General features: G+C 41.3%; 1 protein-coding gene across 1 annotated transcript in view; it reads right to left on the bottom strand.

Annotated features, from left to right (window-relative positions):
* TUBGCP3 (tubulin gamma complex component 3) overlaps nucleotides 1-15,764 on the bottom strand; it is a 61,641-nt gene extending 45,877 nt beyond the window's left edge. The window contains exons 1-4 of the mRNA XM_081002988.1: nucleotides 15,493-15,764; nucleotides 4,559-4,666; nucleotides 2,941-3,008; nucleotides 1,149-1,226 (exon numbers count right to left, since the gene is read on the bottom strand). Of these exons, the coding sequence (XP_080859114.1) occupies nucleotides 1,149-1,226; nucleotides 2,941-3,008; nucleotides 4,559-4,666; nucleotides 15,493-15,568 (330 nt within the window). The 5' untranslated portion in view covers nucleotides 15,569-15,764. The remainder of the gene's footprint in view (nucleotides 1-1,148; nucleotides 1,227-2,940; nucleotides 3,009-4,558; nucleotides 4,667-15,492) is intronic.
* Between the last annotated feature and the right edge of the window lie 1,786 nt (nucleotides 15,765-17,550).

The raw sequence follows: 17,550 nt of genomic DNA, 5'->3' as shown, positions 1-17,550 counted from the left end.
TCTTAAAAAGTAGAGACATCACCTTGCCAACAAAGGTCCGTATAGTAAAAGCTATGGTTTTCCCAGTAGTGATGTATGGAAGTGAGAGCTGGACCATAAAGAAGGCTGATCGCTGAAGAATTGATGCTTTTGAATTATGGTGCTGGAGGAGACTCTTGAGAGTCCCATGGACTGCAAGAAGATCAAACCTATCCATTCTTAAGGAAATCAGCCCTGAGTGCTCACTGGAAGGACAGATCCTGAAGCTGAGGCTCCAATACTTTGGCCACCTCATGAGAAGAGAAGACTCCCTGGAAAAGACCCTGATGTTGGGAAAGATGGAGGGCACAGGGAGAAGGGGACGACAGAGGACGAGATGGTTGGATAGTGTCTTTGAAGCTACCAACATGAGTCTGACCAAACTGCAGGAGGCAGTGGAAGACAGAAGTGCCTGGCGTGCTCTGGTCCATGGGGTCACGAAGAGTCGGACACGACTAAACGACTAAACAACAACAACAAGAAGGAAACATTTCTCATGCTTCCCAGAGCCACAGAACGGGGTGGTGGAGGAGGAGGAGGGGTAGACAAAGGAGAGAAAGAAGCTTATTTCTCTGCTTTGTGTCTGCCTCCTCGCTGCCCCTTGCCAGAAACGAGAGAAGATTTCAAAATGCAGACTTATTTTCTGTTGCTTTCTGTAGCAGTGGCAGCAACCTCGGGCATCAGAAGTTGAAAGGATCATCACAGGGCAGCTTTGATGTTCTCTTTTCCACCTCATGCCGCCTGTGACTGGCCGGCCATTACTTCTGATGCCTTCTTCACCCCTGCATTGCTCTTGCTGCTGCTCTTTATGTTACTTGGCAGTAGCAGATTGATTCTAAGGCCAATTGCAGAGGAGGAAGGAGGACAGTAGCAGTGGCAGCTGGCCTAGGGACCTGAATCCGAGGGGCAGAGGTTCCAGAATGGGCAGGAGGAAGAGACAGCAGAGCTGGGGGTCTGCTGCAGCCTCTTCTGGCTGTCCAGCTCACCTGGGCTGCTCACCCACCAACTCTTGCCATTCTGTAGTTCACAATGTTGCTTGTCTGTGGCCTAGCAAACTGCAGCTTGATGGTACTCTTACATGTTCATTATATGTAAGATAGATAGACACCCACACCCACAAAAATAGCTACCTTGTTTGGCTGCTTGCGTGGATCTTCACTGAGGCTCAGCAAGAGGTAGAGGATTGACCATCTGTTCTTCAAAACTCCCTGCCACAAGAGGTAACTATTAGAAATGGTAACGTGGTTTCAAAATTAGTTCTAGTTTTACTTGCCCGTGAGCAAGTATTACCATGATTTAATAGTGGTATGGATGGGAGACGCAAGGTTAGATTAATGGAAACCAAGCCTTGTTGACTAACTGTAGTGCATGACTGGTCTTCAGGCTTTGTTTTTTACTGCAAAAAAAAAAAAACACCCACCGCCAATTTTTCATTCAGCTGCGTTGGTCAAATCAATTAAAGATTTACAGGTCTACTTTTGTTCAAAATGGAAAGTGGTGCATGTATACACCCATCACAGCTACTTGTAGGAAAGTCCTATTGAATTCTATGTGGGTTTGGACTGCAGCCAATATAGCAGAAGGTTATATGCCACTTACCTCTGCCTGGATAAGTTCTTTTTTAATAATAATAATAATAATAATAATAATAATAATAATAGCAAGACCAGACCCACCTCTTAAGAGACTTAAATCCCTGCTGATATCCTATTTGTCCCTGATCTGATCATACTACTCAACCAGGGTGGGTGGATTATCTTCACAGTGCTATTTCAGCAAGCAGCTTGTCATAACCATATGATAAAAGTACTGATTTAAAGTATTAGGAAGTGCCTAATGGCTATTCTCAACAGTTCAGGTCACTGTTCTAGGTTCTTTAAGTACGGTTTGTTCAAATTTTCTAATTCATTAATTTACCTTTGCAATACAGTGGTGCCCCGCAAGACGAATGCCTCGCAAGACGGAAAACCCGCTAGACGAAAGGGTTTTCCGTTTTTGAGTTGCTTCGCAGGACGAATTTCCCTATGGGCTTGCTTCGCAAGACGAAAATGTCTTGCGAGTCTAGAGATTTTTTTCCCGCTTTTCCCCCCCTTTATCTAATCTGCTAAGCCTTTAATAGCCTTTAATAGCCTTTTAGCAGCTAATCCCCTAAGCCTTTAAGCCTTTAATAGCCGCTAAACCGCTAATAGCGCTAATCCGTTAAGCCGCTAATAGGGTTGCTTCGCAAGACGAAAAAACCGCTAGACGAAGACTCTCGCGGAACGGATTAATTTCGTCTTGCGAGGCACCACTGTATAAGGGGAAAAACTTGAGCTGTGGCTTAAACAAATGACTGACAGATCTCCCACCAACAGCTGGACTTCATGCTAATTCATGCCCTGCTGTTTTTAGGCAGCTACTATACTGCTCTCACAAGTCTGGAAATTATTGAACTAGTCTCTCCATAGCAGAGGGAAGTCAACTCATTAATGCCAAGGAATAACGGATTTGCTTGCAGTATACAAAAGTTTGTGAACTTCGCTGAACTTCACTGTCAAAACTGACTCATAAATTCTCAAGTACAAAAGAAAGAAAACCAAGATCACTTAAGAGGCCGACAGAAAACCTGATCAATAAATCAATACACATTATCTTAAAAATAGATTGTGGTGAGATAAGTTTAACATAAAAAGCAAAACACATTTTATGCTGATGTATGTCCTTCCCATAAGAAGTCATATAGTCAACAAAAACACGTGATGATTGTTTTTCACTTTCCTCAAAAACGGGCTTTTAATATTTTACAGGACAGGAGATCAGAACAAACTCAAACACAACTCATTTCCTTGATCTAGCAAAGCCACATTGGTGGTATTCTTTACACAACAATTAGCAACTAGTCTCCATATTGGTTATTGGGTTGTTCAGAACACATTCCTGTACCTGTGAGTGGAGTTTTCTGTAGAGTTCTGAAAATACAGCAGCATTCTCTTCCCTTCCTTGCCGCACAACTTTAAAAGAGAAAAGGCAAGTTAAGAACACTACAAGCCTGCCATGTGCAACATTAGCATTTAAACTAAACAGAAATTCAATCAACACAGATATCTAATTCACCGAGCTACCGGATGCTTTTGTTACAATGTAGATGACTATTCATTCTGGCCAGAAGGATGGTGTCATATTTAAGACTAGGCCTGTGATCCTAGTGCTTAAGAGACCTTAAGAAACAACATTAAGTGTTGTTCAGTCAGGAAAAAGGGATATGTGTGGATAATTTGCGAGAAGATCCATGAGCACAGATGTTCTGTGGTCCATGTCCCACAGGCAGAGGGGGTCAAAAAAGGGGATTTCCAGCAGTCATGGATCGGCAAGATTCAAAATCTCCTGACACACCCACAAACTGGCCCAGGACTATGCCAGGCCTGGGCCTGGAGTATAGTAAGCCCACAACTTATGTTCTGGGGATCATGCATAAAGCCAAAATTGCATATCGTCAAAGCACATTGGATCAATGGTGGGTGGGATTGCCAAAGTTCTCCGCCCCACTGGATGTCTGCTCTTTTACTTTTTTTTTTTGCCAAGCATGTAAAGTTGAATGTGTGCAAGTTAAATGTGCATAAGTCTACTGTATTTATTTCTCTCTCATTAGAATCAATGGAAGGGAAAGTGAAAAAAATCTGCTTCCTCCACCTACCACCCTAGCTTATTTAGCAGCAAGGCAACAAAAATGGTGATCGCTCTGCCACAGGGTCTCCCCCAAAGGACAGAAATGCTCATTTCATCCAATGAAATGACCCTATATGAATATGTTTCTATGTAGAATATTCAACTCTACACTATAATAATAGATAAATGCGCACATCTCCTTCCATATTTTCCTTACAACCACATATGAAGGATAGAAATTTGTTCAGACAAAAGAATAAATACATCTACTCTATATTACACTATCTTCTTGCTTCTTCCCTGCTAGCTTCTACTGACACAGTGATCTATAACTACAATTCATATTACTCTCTCGCTCTCCTATACGAGGGAATTAAAAAAGAATTAAAACCACCTGTTTCAATTGGTTTTTAACAGATGTGTCTTTTGGACATGCTGCTGGGTGTTATTTTTTAAATAGCTTTGAAAATAGTTTTGTACTGGTTTACATGCTAATGTTTTGTTTGTTCATAAAAATTAGTTTTAGAAGCTTTTATAAGGGATTGTGTGAGAAAACCTATTCACAATTTTATTATTTACAGGTAGGTAGCCGCGTTGGTCTGCCGTAGTCGAAACAAAATAAACAATTTTATTATGGCGCTGCATTTTATTATTGTATTTTATGCTTGTTTTGCTGTTCACTAGTTTGGGTAGACATAGTCTAGAACAGCATCTTATAAATATTTTAAATAAATAAATATAAAAGCACATATATGATGGTGAAAAACAAGGTAATAGTTTATACTGATGAACAGTAAAGTGAACCAGCTCTATCCTAAGAGACAAAACCCACACAGCATTGAACACCTTATAAAACTTGCTCTGAACACTGTTAAAAAATAATAAATAAGCTTACGTTCTTTTTTAATTTTTTCTGCTACAAGAAATTCATCTCTTTCAACAGTAGGGGCAAAGTTGCTTCCAATGACTCGCACTGCATATTGAAACTGCTGGGCTACATCGGCTGAAATAAAATCACAATTAGTCAACTGTTAATAATAAGAGACTGTGAAAATGCATTTAATTTTATGAGTGGTGCTGTGGTCTAAACCACTGAGCCTAGGGCTTGCCAATCGGAAGGTCGGTGGTTCGTATCCTCACGACGGGGTGAGCTCCCGTTGCTCGGTCCCAGTTCCTGCCAACCTACCAGTTCAAAAGCACGTCAAAGTGCAAGTAGATAAATAGGTACCAGCGGGAAGGTAAACGGCATTTCCGTGTGCTGCTCTGGTTTTGCCAGAAGCGGCTTAGTCATACTGGCCACATGACCTAGAAAAACAGTCTGCAGACAAACGTCAGCTCCCTTGGACAGTAAAGTGAGAGTCCCCAGAGTCGTTCACGACTGACAACTGTCAGGGGTCCTTTACCTTTACCTTTAATAATAAGATAACCGTGAAGATGCATTTAATTTTATGAGTTGCGTACCTACATACACACACACACACACACACACACACACATACCAGATACTAATCTGCCATGTGTAATACAGAATCATGAATATAAAAGTGTCTTCCTGCACAAACAAGATTTTTGGTGTCTAATACCACAGTTTGCTCAGAAGCAGTCAGCAGAAGTAAGAAACATAGTTTGGATTACTTCAGAAGTTCATTACAGGGTTGTAGAACCTTCATGTCCATTTATAGGCACCTCCATTAAACACAGGTCATAAAAATCATAGAATTGTAGAGCTTGAAGGGATCCCAAGGGCCACCTAGTCTAACCCCCTGCAATATAGGACTCTGAACACATGGTCCCCCATCCAATTTGAAATCATACCAGACCCTGCTTAGCTTTCCAAATGCACTAGCAATTTTATTGCTGAACTACTACTACTTTCAATGACAAAGAACGATAAGTAAATATTCCCTGGCATACTCATAATGTCCAGAGGATTATACATTCTGTGATATTCCAGGAAGGGATACATGAGAACACCCAACTATTTCCTCCTAGAAATCTGCCCATGAATCCCACTCTATCATTTGCACATTGCTCTACCCCTAAACATTGTATTTATCCTCACACCATTCCAAAGACTTTTCAGCCGTTTGGCTTTTGCTCTCAATTTGAACATGACTTTAAATCTCAGTATTTGCAAGCATTTCTGCCTTAACAGCACGGGGGAATAAATAAAGCATTAGAAATACTCAGTTTTCAGTTTCACTTACAGTTCGTAAGTTTATTGTTCTAGCCAAAGGCCATGACAAACTCGTAGCAATAGTATTAATAAAATAATATAGAACATACATCCATTATATAAGCAGACATCCATTACATGAGAGGAGATACCAGAGACATCAACAAGCTTAGATTTAGCCTGATTTCAGATTAAACCTCTGTATCACCAAAACAATTTATAGCAATTTTATCTAAATCCCTTTTCCTCTTTCTTTTTTGCAGCCAATGCATAAACACTCTCTGTGTTACAATGCTATTACTGTTACTCACAACAAGCAAACAAACAAGCAAACCCCTGAACCATTTCTGCTGGGGTATACATGGTTCTGCAAACCAAAGGTTTCAGAAAGTGAACTCTTGGGTCCCTATATAAAGAGGTAATCTAACAGATAATGAGTGATGTCTTCCACCTGAAGCTGACCACAAATACAAAGTCTGTCTGTGCACGGGACTGTGTTGCAACAGCCATCTAAGACTACACTGGGCATCACTTGGAAACACAGCTCCATAAGAATACATTTCTTACGGAAACTGGTGAGATTACTAGCTCTAAAGTGCTCTGTTCTTGTGCGTGGATACCAAGGGGAATTTTTTTTGTCTTTCTAATTAGTTGCAGATCCCTTCTGAATTCTATCCAGAAAAGCCAATCCCTTAGCTGACAATTATTTAAGGTCAGTGTAGTGTTCAGTTCTGGATAGGAATAGTAGTCTAAAACATCTCGACAAGCTGCTTTCCAGAGTTGGTTTTCACCCAATTCCATATAGCACAGCACAGGAATATAACATATGTGTAACAATTATTTTAATATACCTTAACTGAGCGCAGTCTGCTCAGTCTTAAATTGTTGGCCACCCAAATTCTGTATGAAGAAGAGCTGCTGATATTTCTAATGGCAAAGTACAGCTTCTGAAAAAAATATTCCACAGTTTCTAAAACCTTAATGGAGTTCAAATCAGAACCCTAGATTCATTAGAAATATGTAATAATTTCAAATAAAAAATGTGCTGAATTCCCAATATAAATGTAGCAACCACATCACGTCCAGGGTCCCACATGCACCCTTTCAATTGGATGAACCTTGGACAGAATAAAGGCAACACCATCTCAGTGCATGAAATTGCTAGGCCATAAAATTGACCATACAGCTTAGCAAGAGGAAGAAGTAAATATTATTTTAACCTAAGCAATATTTAAGATGAAAAGGCACTCTTTCCTCAAACTGCTTTTTAAAAGTCTCTGCCCCTGCCAGAGACTTCATTCCACATTTGGCTGAACTGGGTCAGCAAAACAGAAAACTGCTGGGCAGCCTCAATTCCAAAAGGCAAATACCTTTGCCAAGTGTAAAGAGAAGGGGCTCAACAAATATAAAGAAATTTACTTCTATCCTGCAGTTCCTAATGAGCTGTATATAGAGTGAATGCAAAGGAAGTCTCTTATCTGTCATGGATGCTTTAGTTGAGATTCCTGCATTGCAAGGGGTTGGATTAGACGACCCTCTACAATTCTATGATTCCATTATTCATGTTAACAAAAGGCTAAACAGAGAACATAGCAAATTAGCATCCATCACTCTCTCTCTCTCATATAATATGGTGTTCCTTTGTACGCCCCCTAGAAAAGTTGACCTTCAAAACATATTTTCTACCGTGAAAGTCTCATTAAATTGAATGAGACCTTCACCTCTTAAATGTGAAAACAATGCAAGTGGGATATAAATTAAGTGTGATATTGATAAAGATGTGAGATGGAACATAGCCATAGACCTGCCTTTCAAAGCTCATGTGAATGCTAGCAATTTCACAATTGTGCCCTTATTTGAGTACTCTGACAGGATCTCTTAATGAACAGATTTGTGGAATATTCTCCAAAGAATTCAGAACACCAGTAAATACCATTCTGATTCTCAAAGTGCTGAACGCAAAGAACAAAAGTATCAATAATTTTAAGGAGGCACGTTTTTATTGAGCATGCTTTTATGCAGCTGCTATGAAGTCAGGTTTCAATAATACTTAGTGGGAATTTTCTTTTATCATCCATTTTTCACAACCTTCTCACCATCTCCACTAATGTATCAGAGGTATTTCTACTCAGAACTGCAGTGTTCGGCATACATATTTCAAAGCCTAGAAAGAACTCTGAACAAATTCCCTGTGAAAATGTAGACAAACTATTAGAGGCAAGAGGAAATTAAAGTCAAAATGATTCAAGAAAAAAAGGAACTGTCACGGCTAGCGCTTTTTAGAAATTTCCCGAAAAGGGAGAGTACGAAATTAAATATGTATGGTTAAATTATGTGGTTTAGTGATTTCCTTCCCACACCTTACAAAACCACTGAAAATAGCTAAACAAGGTTTGCACTTAAGACCTCAAGTACCATTTGCTGAAAAGACACAAGGAAAGTAAAAAACAACAACAGGTCTTTGGAGTCATGAAATCCAATTTCCTGTAGCCTCAAGCATAAATGCCACCATCTTGGCAAAGGATATGGGAGAAGGAAAGTTTAACCTTTCATCAACGGGTGGGGTCAAACACCTCCGAACAGCACCAGACAAAATCCATAAAACTTTTGTCTCAATAGCCTTTATTGAAACAAAGGTAGTTCTCATCCAATACAGAGCATAAATTATCGTATTTTTCCGTGTATAAGACTAGGTTTTTTTCCTAAAAAATAATGTCAAAAATTAAGGGGCATCTTATACACAGATACATCTCCACCCATTTTCCTAAATCTGAGTCCCCTAAAATAGGGGGCATCTTATACATGGGGGCGTCTTATAGACGGAAAAATACGGTCCCATGTGGCATTTGGGAGGGATGCAGAGGGGGTGTAATTTAGTGGGGGAAATGTTGTTTCACTTATGGTTTTTAAGGTCAATTTTACTGCCTTGGAATGTCCAAGAAAACCCAAACAACATGCACATAGGGTGCTAGGGCTCAAAGTAGCCACACAAAATGCCCTTTAAGGTTATTCACTAATTGCCATTATCCGCAGGTGCTTAGCCCAGAGCCTGTTGTGTCCATTTCATGTGAGAAAATAATACAGAGGATGAAGAAACAGAATTCTGCCTATTTTCATAACAGACAAATCACTCATTTCCCCTTAACCTCACCAAAAAATGTGTAGGTGGGGTCAATAGCACCCCACAGGTTTACAAAATCATTTTACAAACCTAAAATTTAAAAACATTTTGCCCCTTCCTTGTGACCTAACAAAACTATTTTCATCATAGCTATTATTTTGTGTGAAGCTTATTGATGACCCCAATTCCATCTGCAAGTGTTTGCAAGCAACCTGGTCCCTCACTTCATCAGTTAGCAACTCTCAGTCAAGAACCTTTAGAGGAGCACATTTCTCTGCTCACAGAAAGATGTTTACAGTATGTGATTAGAGTTGCCCTCGACGCTTCCAGGACACAGCATCACTGACCTCCTTCTAAAGAATCAATAAAGTCCTCAGATTTGATTACTAGTGTGAGCACCGAAGTACCAATGTGAAAGAAAACATTGCCCCTGTGCGCAACCAGTAGGAGGTTCACCAGGAATCTCTCACAATGTTAAAACTGAGGAACAATTACTTGCATTTAAAGGAAGATATCCAAGATGTCCACGTTTCCCAATATGACAAAAGATGTTTCCATAAATGAAGTACAGGTAACATACAAATCTGAGCTGAAATCTTATGCACACATTCCTGGGGAAAGTTCCCACTGAAATGTACAGGATGGCACTGTAGAAGACTCAGCTCATATAACATCAATGCTAACTGCTAAAAGTCCCAAACAAATACATGAAGGTAGCCTTTTTTTGTAAATAAGAGTAATTAAAATTAACATAATATTATCCAACATTGCCAAGTTTGCCCACCATGCTTACCATATCATAATAATTATTCTTAGTTTAATTACTGTCAAAAGAAATGACATTTTAAAATAAAAAGCACAAAATGATATGTTTTATAGGCCAAGTAAAGTCCTACAGTGTGCAATACTTAAGCCAAATAAAAGAGTTTATAAATAAGGGAAAACATTTTAGTATTTCAAAGGAGCAAAATGATACAAGTTTTATAAACATAAACATCAGACAAATTATTCATTCTAAAAGCTCCCTATTTGTAAAGATATTTGAACTGCATAAGGATAGGCAATTTTCAATCTATCACCTGGGTAACTGCTACTTTCTATACCACAAAGCTATTTTGATTTGAGCAGGTCTTAAGTCTTGGTTCAACTCAACTCTCTGCAGCTTTTGAATTTGATTTTTTTAAAAAAATCAAATATGCTTTTCTACTTCTGATAAAACATTCAAGGGAATGAATAAATTTGGTATTCCTCCAGTTTTGTCTTCTGTCACCCTTCCCCTTGTGGCAGATTATGATTTTTAGACAAAAAGACCTTTCTCCCCCAATCTGAACTCTTTAGACAAGTCAGGCTGCAAGTAACAAGTTATCTTTAAGAAAAGCCTAATTTTATCGCCAGCTTATAGAACACCGTGTTCTTCAGGACCTATTTCCCAAAGTGAGCTAAAAGAACAAAACCTACACTCAATCTAAACATTTCCATATTTACTGTACTTAGGAGTAAGTCACAGTTAATTCAATGTGTCTTACTCCCAAGGATCTGAGCAAATAATTGTAGCATTATACTACAATCCTATGCTTGTTTAAGTTAGTCTCACTTAACACAATGAGTAATACTTCTGAGTAAATATGCATGGAATTGTGCTGTCAGGATTTCATTTCTGTGCTAGATGCACAGATTTTCCCCCAGAGGCAAACAACCTACTTCTTGCAAATTCCACAAATATTTTCATACCCATCTATCTACTTAGCAATTACCAATTACATCTACCTTCAATAAAACAATTCTATAAACAATTATTTGGTGAAATCCACACAAGTTTAACACACTGTCTCTTCTCTAGAGACTTCAGTCTCATAAAATGGGCAGGTGAATTATCTTGTGCAATACTACAATCAAATGGGATGTATGTGGTGTTAGGGGATGGGAGGGGTGCATGTTGTGCTCCATTTGGAGTAGTTTGCCCACCTTTGGTCCCCACCCTGAATTTAGTTCTCACCTGCAGCTCCCAGAAGCTGTCAGCATACAACAGCAGCCACACCCCAGGAATGGCTTTGACTGGCCGGCTAAACCAGGTGAGGATAGCCGATAGGTCTTAAGCTCTCTGAGAGTTAGGGACTTTCTTTGCATGCAAAGACAGGCTCTGACAAATTGAGCACACAAGAATAATAGTGGGTCCAACAGTCAAGAAGGCGGTTTCTGCACATACAGAAGTCAGAGGCAGATGGGGCTCGTCAACCTGGGAAGCTAGCCCATCTAGGAGAAGGAAAACTGATCCTAAACCTCTGCTGCCTTTCAGGCAGTGTTGGAAACTGAGATATGAAAACGAGAAGCTAAATGGCACCTTAAAGCTAGATTACGGGCGCAAGAACGGAATGCCTAGGCAAACTTTTTTATAACGGGAATACAAGGCTGAAAAGGACTGAACTGCAGCTAAAATATTATGTTCATTTTTCACATGGTCTAGTCCTTCTCCTGCCCACCCCCCTAACATTCTTAAGAGGGTCTCTTCTCCAGTCTTCAGTGAGTAGCTGGAAGTGGGGAGGCAGAAAAGGGTCCTCCTTTCCTTCCACACTGCAGTTTTAATCTGAAATCTTAGGCGCAGTACTGCACCCGGAACTTAGAAACTGCTCACACTAATGAAATGTCCTGCAAAATGCGGCGAGAACAATGGGAGTTTTGAACACTGCTTCCAGGATACTGTCAGGAGAAGAAAAGGCTAAGCAATAAACCCTACACAAATCCAGAGTGGAGTCCCTAAGGGGGTCAGGTGGCACCTCATTTGCCTCTTTCCAGCAACTCCTGCAGCCAAGCTGGTACCAAATGCAGTGCTCTGCTTTCCAGGCCCTTCGTACATAGTGCCCAGGCCTGCTCCCAGGGGATGTCACTTCAGTGCTGCTAATGCAGTGATTTAACTTCATCACTGGAGGCACACACCAATGTCTCTCAAGACAGATGCCAACCAACTACAATCAAGTAAGTTCCTTACTACTGAATCATGTTTGATATTTGTAGCAGCTTGCACACACCAAAAGAAACCCCAAACTTTTAAAGCACAATAAAGTATGCATCCAAGTCATCTTAACTAATTTTCAAAGAACAAGCAAATATTCATTATGTCATATTTGAGACAATGACCATGACTTAGCACAAATCAGCAACTGAGTGGGTTCCCAGAGAGAAGATTGTGGCTGTTTTTGCTCCTCCTCTGGTCCTGCTGCTGCAAAATGCTGTAAACTAAGCCATAGCTTGTGGTTTACCTCCCACAACCCACAAGCAGTAATCCATTGACTTGGTTACAGCTTGTGGTTTGTCTGGAAATAAACCATGAGCTCAAATATGACACAATGCTAAGACAAACCATGGCTTAGCTCACAGCAAGGCAGGGCAGCCATACATACAGATTGCTCCAATATCAGAAAAATAATATAACCTGTGTTGGATGGGGTTACACAACACAGGTTCATAGTCTGGGCGTGCTTCTGGCTGTGGCCTTGATATTGACACTCAGGTAAAAGCCATGGTCAGATGTATATTTGCCCAGTTTAGTCTGGTGCTGCAAGACAGCAGACCTAACCACAATGACACATCCAGATCATTCAAAGTCACTTAACATGGTTGCTTTGAAAGGTGTCCAGTAACTTCAATCAGTTCAGAAATCATCAATCAGGTTGTTAATTGGAGTTGGATTACTGAACCCAATTCAAAATGCTAGTGATAACTTTCAGCCTTTCACAAATTGAGACCAAGATAACTAAAGGACCAACTCCTCTTATATGATCTTGCCAGGTCATATAAAGCCAACAGTGGAGACCCTATATGGGTTCTAATAACCCCTGGAACCAGAAATAGGGCTGAATCAAGGTTTTGGAATTTCATCCCAAGAGGTTTGCCTTGCCTCCTTTTTGGTAGCTTAAGTGGATCATAAGGTAAGTTAACCTTCATTGTAGGGTGTTTTTTTAAAATTCTGCCATGTGGTCTTTAATTATTCTACTTTACCTATTACTTCTTATGAAGTTTACTGTTTTTTCTATTTATCTCCCACTTTAGTTTCCTTTTTAGCTGTGTTTATTTTATTTTTAATTGTTCTCAGACTTTTAGCCATCTTGAAGTCTGTAGAAAACATACCACAGTTCCATTTTTGCTTTTATAATCTTTGATACAATCCAATTGCTGTATCTTTCAACTGTCCCGTTCATAAGTAACTATTTTCTCACTGCAAACAGATTAACAGGATGTATTATGTAATTCAGTACTACATTTTTTTCTACCAAATAAGAAAATTTAACCTACACATACAAAAATGCATGTTATGCTCAGAAGCGGATTTTACGTCAGCAGTAACTAACAAATTTAATTATGAAAACATGAGTATCTGGAAAAATACCATAATCATGTATACTTAATCTCTCACAATGATCTATAGGAAGCTGTGCATTCTTTCAAAGTATTTGAACAGTAGCCTACAAAAGGGGATGACTTTTAGCTTTAGAAACAATAATGCATTTCAAACTTTTCCTAAGATTTTCTCATCTGTGTGCTTACTTATGGGATGTTAATCACAACATACCTGCTGTACCTCTTTTTCCATTGCTCAAAAAAAAGACTCAACACAGCTTTTTTTAGCAGCATCTCATCAGCTGGGAGATAGCTCTGAAGTTAATCAAGCCTCTTAAGATTTGGAAAAGAACTTAAATATTCAATGATGCACAAATCAACTTCTACAGAACCCCAACAGGTGACTATCTCACCTCTGCGTAAATACTTCTTAGCAAAGGAGAGTCCACCACCTTCTGAAGCAGTCTGCCTCACTGTCCAACAGCTTCTACCTGCATAAAGTTTTTCCTAATGTTCAGTCTAGGTTTTTTATTTGTATTTGGATCCAATGGTTCAGGTTCTAACTTCTAGAGCATGGATAGGCAACATGGTGTTCTCCAGTTGGCCACACTAGCTGGGACTGACGGTAGTTGCAGTCCTACAATATCTGGAGAGTACCACATTGGCTACTCCTTACCTCGAGCGAGAGAAAACAAGTATGTTCCATCTATGTGACAACCCTTCAGATACTTATGGTAGTAATCATACTGGAACTTAATCATTTCATTTCAAGGCTAAGTGTACCTGACTTCAATCTTTCCTCACAGGACTTCTTCTCTAGGCTCCTCTGTATCTGTCGTCATCCTTTGGATAATTTGTTTATATCCTTCTTAAACCACAGTCTCCAGACCTGGAGTTCTGACCAATGCAGAACAGTGGTACCAATTACTTCTCATAATCTGGACATTATGCGTCTGCTGATGCAGTCAAAAATTGTATTAGCCTTTGTAGCTGTTAACAGTACACTGCAGTCTCATATTCAGCTTACGCCTACCAAAATGGCTTTAAAAGAGGATTAGACAGGTTTGTGGAGGATAACTCTGTCAATGGCTACTAACCCTGATGGCTATGTTCTACCACCACTGTCAGAGGCAGTGTGCTTCTGAATACCAGATGCTGGGACCCATACCAGGAGAGTGCTGTTGCACTCAGATAGTGATTTAGGGCTTCCCACAGGCATCTGGTTGGCCACTGTGAGAAGAGAATGCTGGCCTAGATGGTTTACTGTCCTGGTCCAGCAGATTAAGAACAGAAGATGAACAAGTGGATCAGGCCAGTGGCCACCTAGTCCAGCATACTATGGCTAACTAGGTTCATAGAATCACAGCATTGTAGAGTTGGAAGGGATCCCGAGGGTCATCCAGTCCAACCCCCTGCAACAGGGTCCCGAAACCATACAGGGGGCCCCTGCTAGCAGTTGTTGGGGTTTTTTAACACACCAATTCATTTCACACCTCCTGGTGTCAAGTTGAGTGTCATCCTGTACATGTGGATCTGATATCTCCGCTGCCCAAAAAACACCCTAAATGCAGAATATTACATTTGTGTATAGCTATTCCACACAATATTCAGTGATCCAACATCCAGCCTATTCCTCTCAGAAGTCCTACTTAGCTTTTCCACCCCCGTCGCCTTATTTATATGCACAAAGTAGCTCTGCTGCCCAGGTGGCTGGGCCAAATCTCAGCCAAGTCCACCCACTGAGGGAAGAAACCTGGAGCCCCCACTTCCAGAACCGACCAGGCACTCTTACAGTAGGACGTCTTCTCTCTCTGATTACTGTTTCGGGCCCCTCTTTCGGCGGGAGGAGGCGAGGCGGTGGCTGGGGAGGGTGTTTTGCAGCCAAGTTATTCCAGGGGGCACGAAGCTGTCCGTCTGCTCAACTCAACCACCCACGAGAAGCAGCAGCAGCAGCAGCCTCTTTCGCCTGCCTGCCTGCACCTTATTATGTGGGGAGGCTAGATAGAGCATCCTTCTCTCCATCTGCACAGCTCCCACAGCGGCTCCGCTGACAGAAGGACAGGAGGAGGCACAACACAACACAACACAACACAACACAACACAACACACAAGCCAACACAAACACACGGAGAAGCGACCCGAGCAAGCTCACGACAAGCGGGAAAGGGCTTCTAGAGTCTTCGGGGGAGGCAGTTACCTTCGCCCTTGCCCAGGATGCGGCAGCACAGGTTCTGCAGCAGGACGTTGGGCGACTTCTGATCCGGGCTCGCCATCCTCTCGCATCGGAGGCAGGAGGGTGGGGAGGAGGACGCGCCCCTCGCCCGCCCGCCCTTACCCTCCTCCGAGGGCCGCTTCTCCTCGAGCCTCCCAACTCGGGTGGCTTCCCTGGACCGCGGCTTAGGGCGCCATTTTAATAATAAAAACCCGCCGGAGGGAGAAGAGAAGAGGTGGTGGCAGGGCGGGGGGGGGGGGAGAGAGAAAGGAAGGAAAGGGGGGGGGAAATAAAAATTGAAAGGAGAAGAAGAAGCGAGCAACGGTTTTCAAACGCGGGCCCCCACAATGCCCCTCGCAGCCCGGACGGTGCAACGCCGAACACCTTCCCTCGCGCCGCCGCTAAGCCGCGGCGAGGAGGTTCCGCGTTGCAAACGGGCCCGTACCAATACTGATAAGAGGCCCTGCCCGGGGCTTAGTTTTTAATATGGGGGGTGTGTGTGCATCTTTTCTATCTATGTATCCCCCGGCATTTTGCAGCCACGCTTTTATTCATGCTCAAGTCAAGGCTGCCTGACGCCAAGGAAACATCCCTCCAGCCGTAGCTGGGTGTCACTGGCCGCACCGTGGCGTCATCGCTTTTGAAATGATCAGAGCGGGGCACGTAAGAAGAAGAAAAAGGCGCGAGTTTGCTTCGACCGCCTCCTCTATGGAGGCTGTGCCCTGTATAAACTCTGCTACTCTCATTGTAATGGAAAACAAAATCTATTGGGTTGTTATAAAGGATGCAGGAGGAAATGATTAACAGTAGGACCCACAAAGGGGAAGAGGGAAGTCCAAGAGATTCCTTGGAATCTTGTTTTTATGTTGTATGTTGGACATGTGTCTGTAAAATTTTAATCTGAAAAACCAAATAAATAATTAAATTTTTTTAAGGGAAAACAAAATCGCAGAAATTATAAACTCCTCCTTGCTGCTTCTAGACTGCCACTGTCTTTGGAATGGATTCAATCACATCCCTTTCAGACGACCTGTTCCTTGAGCATCAGCTCAGATTTGATCTCAGGGAGGTTAGATGGTGCTACTCACTGCTAGCAGTCACCCCCCCGCCACTTCCCATACCGCAGGTTTGATGCGCAAGACTTTCCAATCAGTTATAGTTGCACAACCTGGATTTGCCTGTATAAGATTGAATCCCACCCAAAAATAGTGACAGTGCAGAAGTGCCTTTGGAGCTTTGGCGGGGAAATACTTTCCCAAAGATTGGGCTTTTTGCAATCAGGAAAGTGATAAGGACACGCACTGGGAAGTGGAATAACAATTGCTTGCTGCAACATTGTTGAATTTCTCCTAAAAAACAAATCAGGATGAATGATCATTAAACATGTTGCCTGGTCTGGAAGATACCTTAATCTGCAAATTAAGCCAATATCTGATGCTCCTCCAGACCCTGTTCAGCCTTCTACCTAACACTTTTGTCTGGCCCTTAAACTGCCAGATTTCTTTGTTTGTTTCAAATATCATTTATTTATGGTCCCTGTTAAATAGTGGGTAGACAAAGCAGACGACGCAGTGATTTCTCCAAAGCACCTCTTTATTTGTAAGCTGGAACAGAACTGAACAGCAAACAGCTCAGCCGGCCTGCTTTTATAGGCTGTCAACACTGTAGCAACAACAACCTAGGATTTCCCTAAAGTAACTGACGTGGACCTGAGTGAAAACTATAAACACGATACTCCTGGTGGCCAGGGTGAGAACTTTAATACATAACAGTCCCCTGATCGCAAGGTACCCAAGAACCATTTCTCTGGGCAATTAACAATAACAATAAAAACACCAGAATACTTGCAATTCCTTTATTTTGCTTTCGTGAATTGTTATTTGCAATTTCTGTAAGTATATAAGATGGTCTTATTAAAAATGATGAAAACCATTTTTAAATACTGATATAAACTATAACAAGAATATGAAACACAGCAGATAATAAAAAATCTCGAACTCTTGAGCAACACCAACAGTACTTTAAAAACAACTAGTTGGAGTC

Source organism: Podarcis pityusensis (assembly GCF_964106645.2).
Source record: "Podarcis pityusensis genome assembly, chromosome: 4".
NCBI lineage: Eukaryota > Metazoa > Chordata > Lepidosauria > Squamata > Lacertidae > Podarcis > Podarcis pityusensis.
This window is presented reverse-complemented; position numbering and strand designations above follow the sequence as displayed.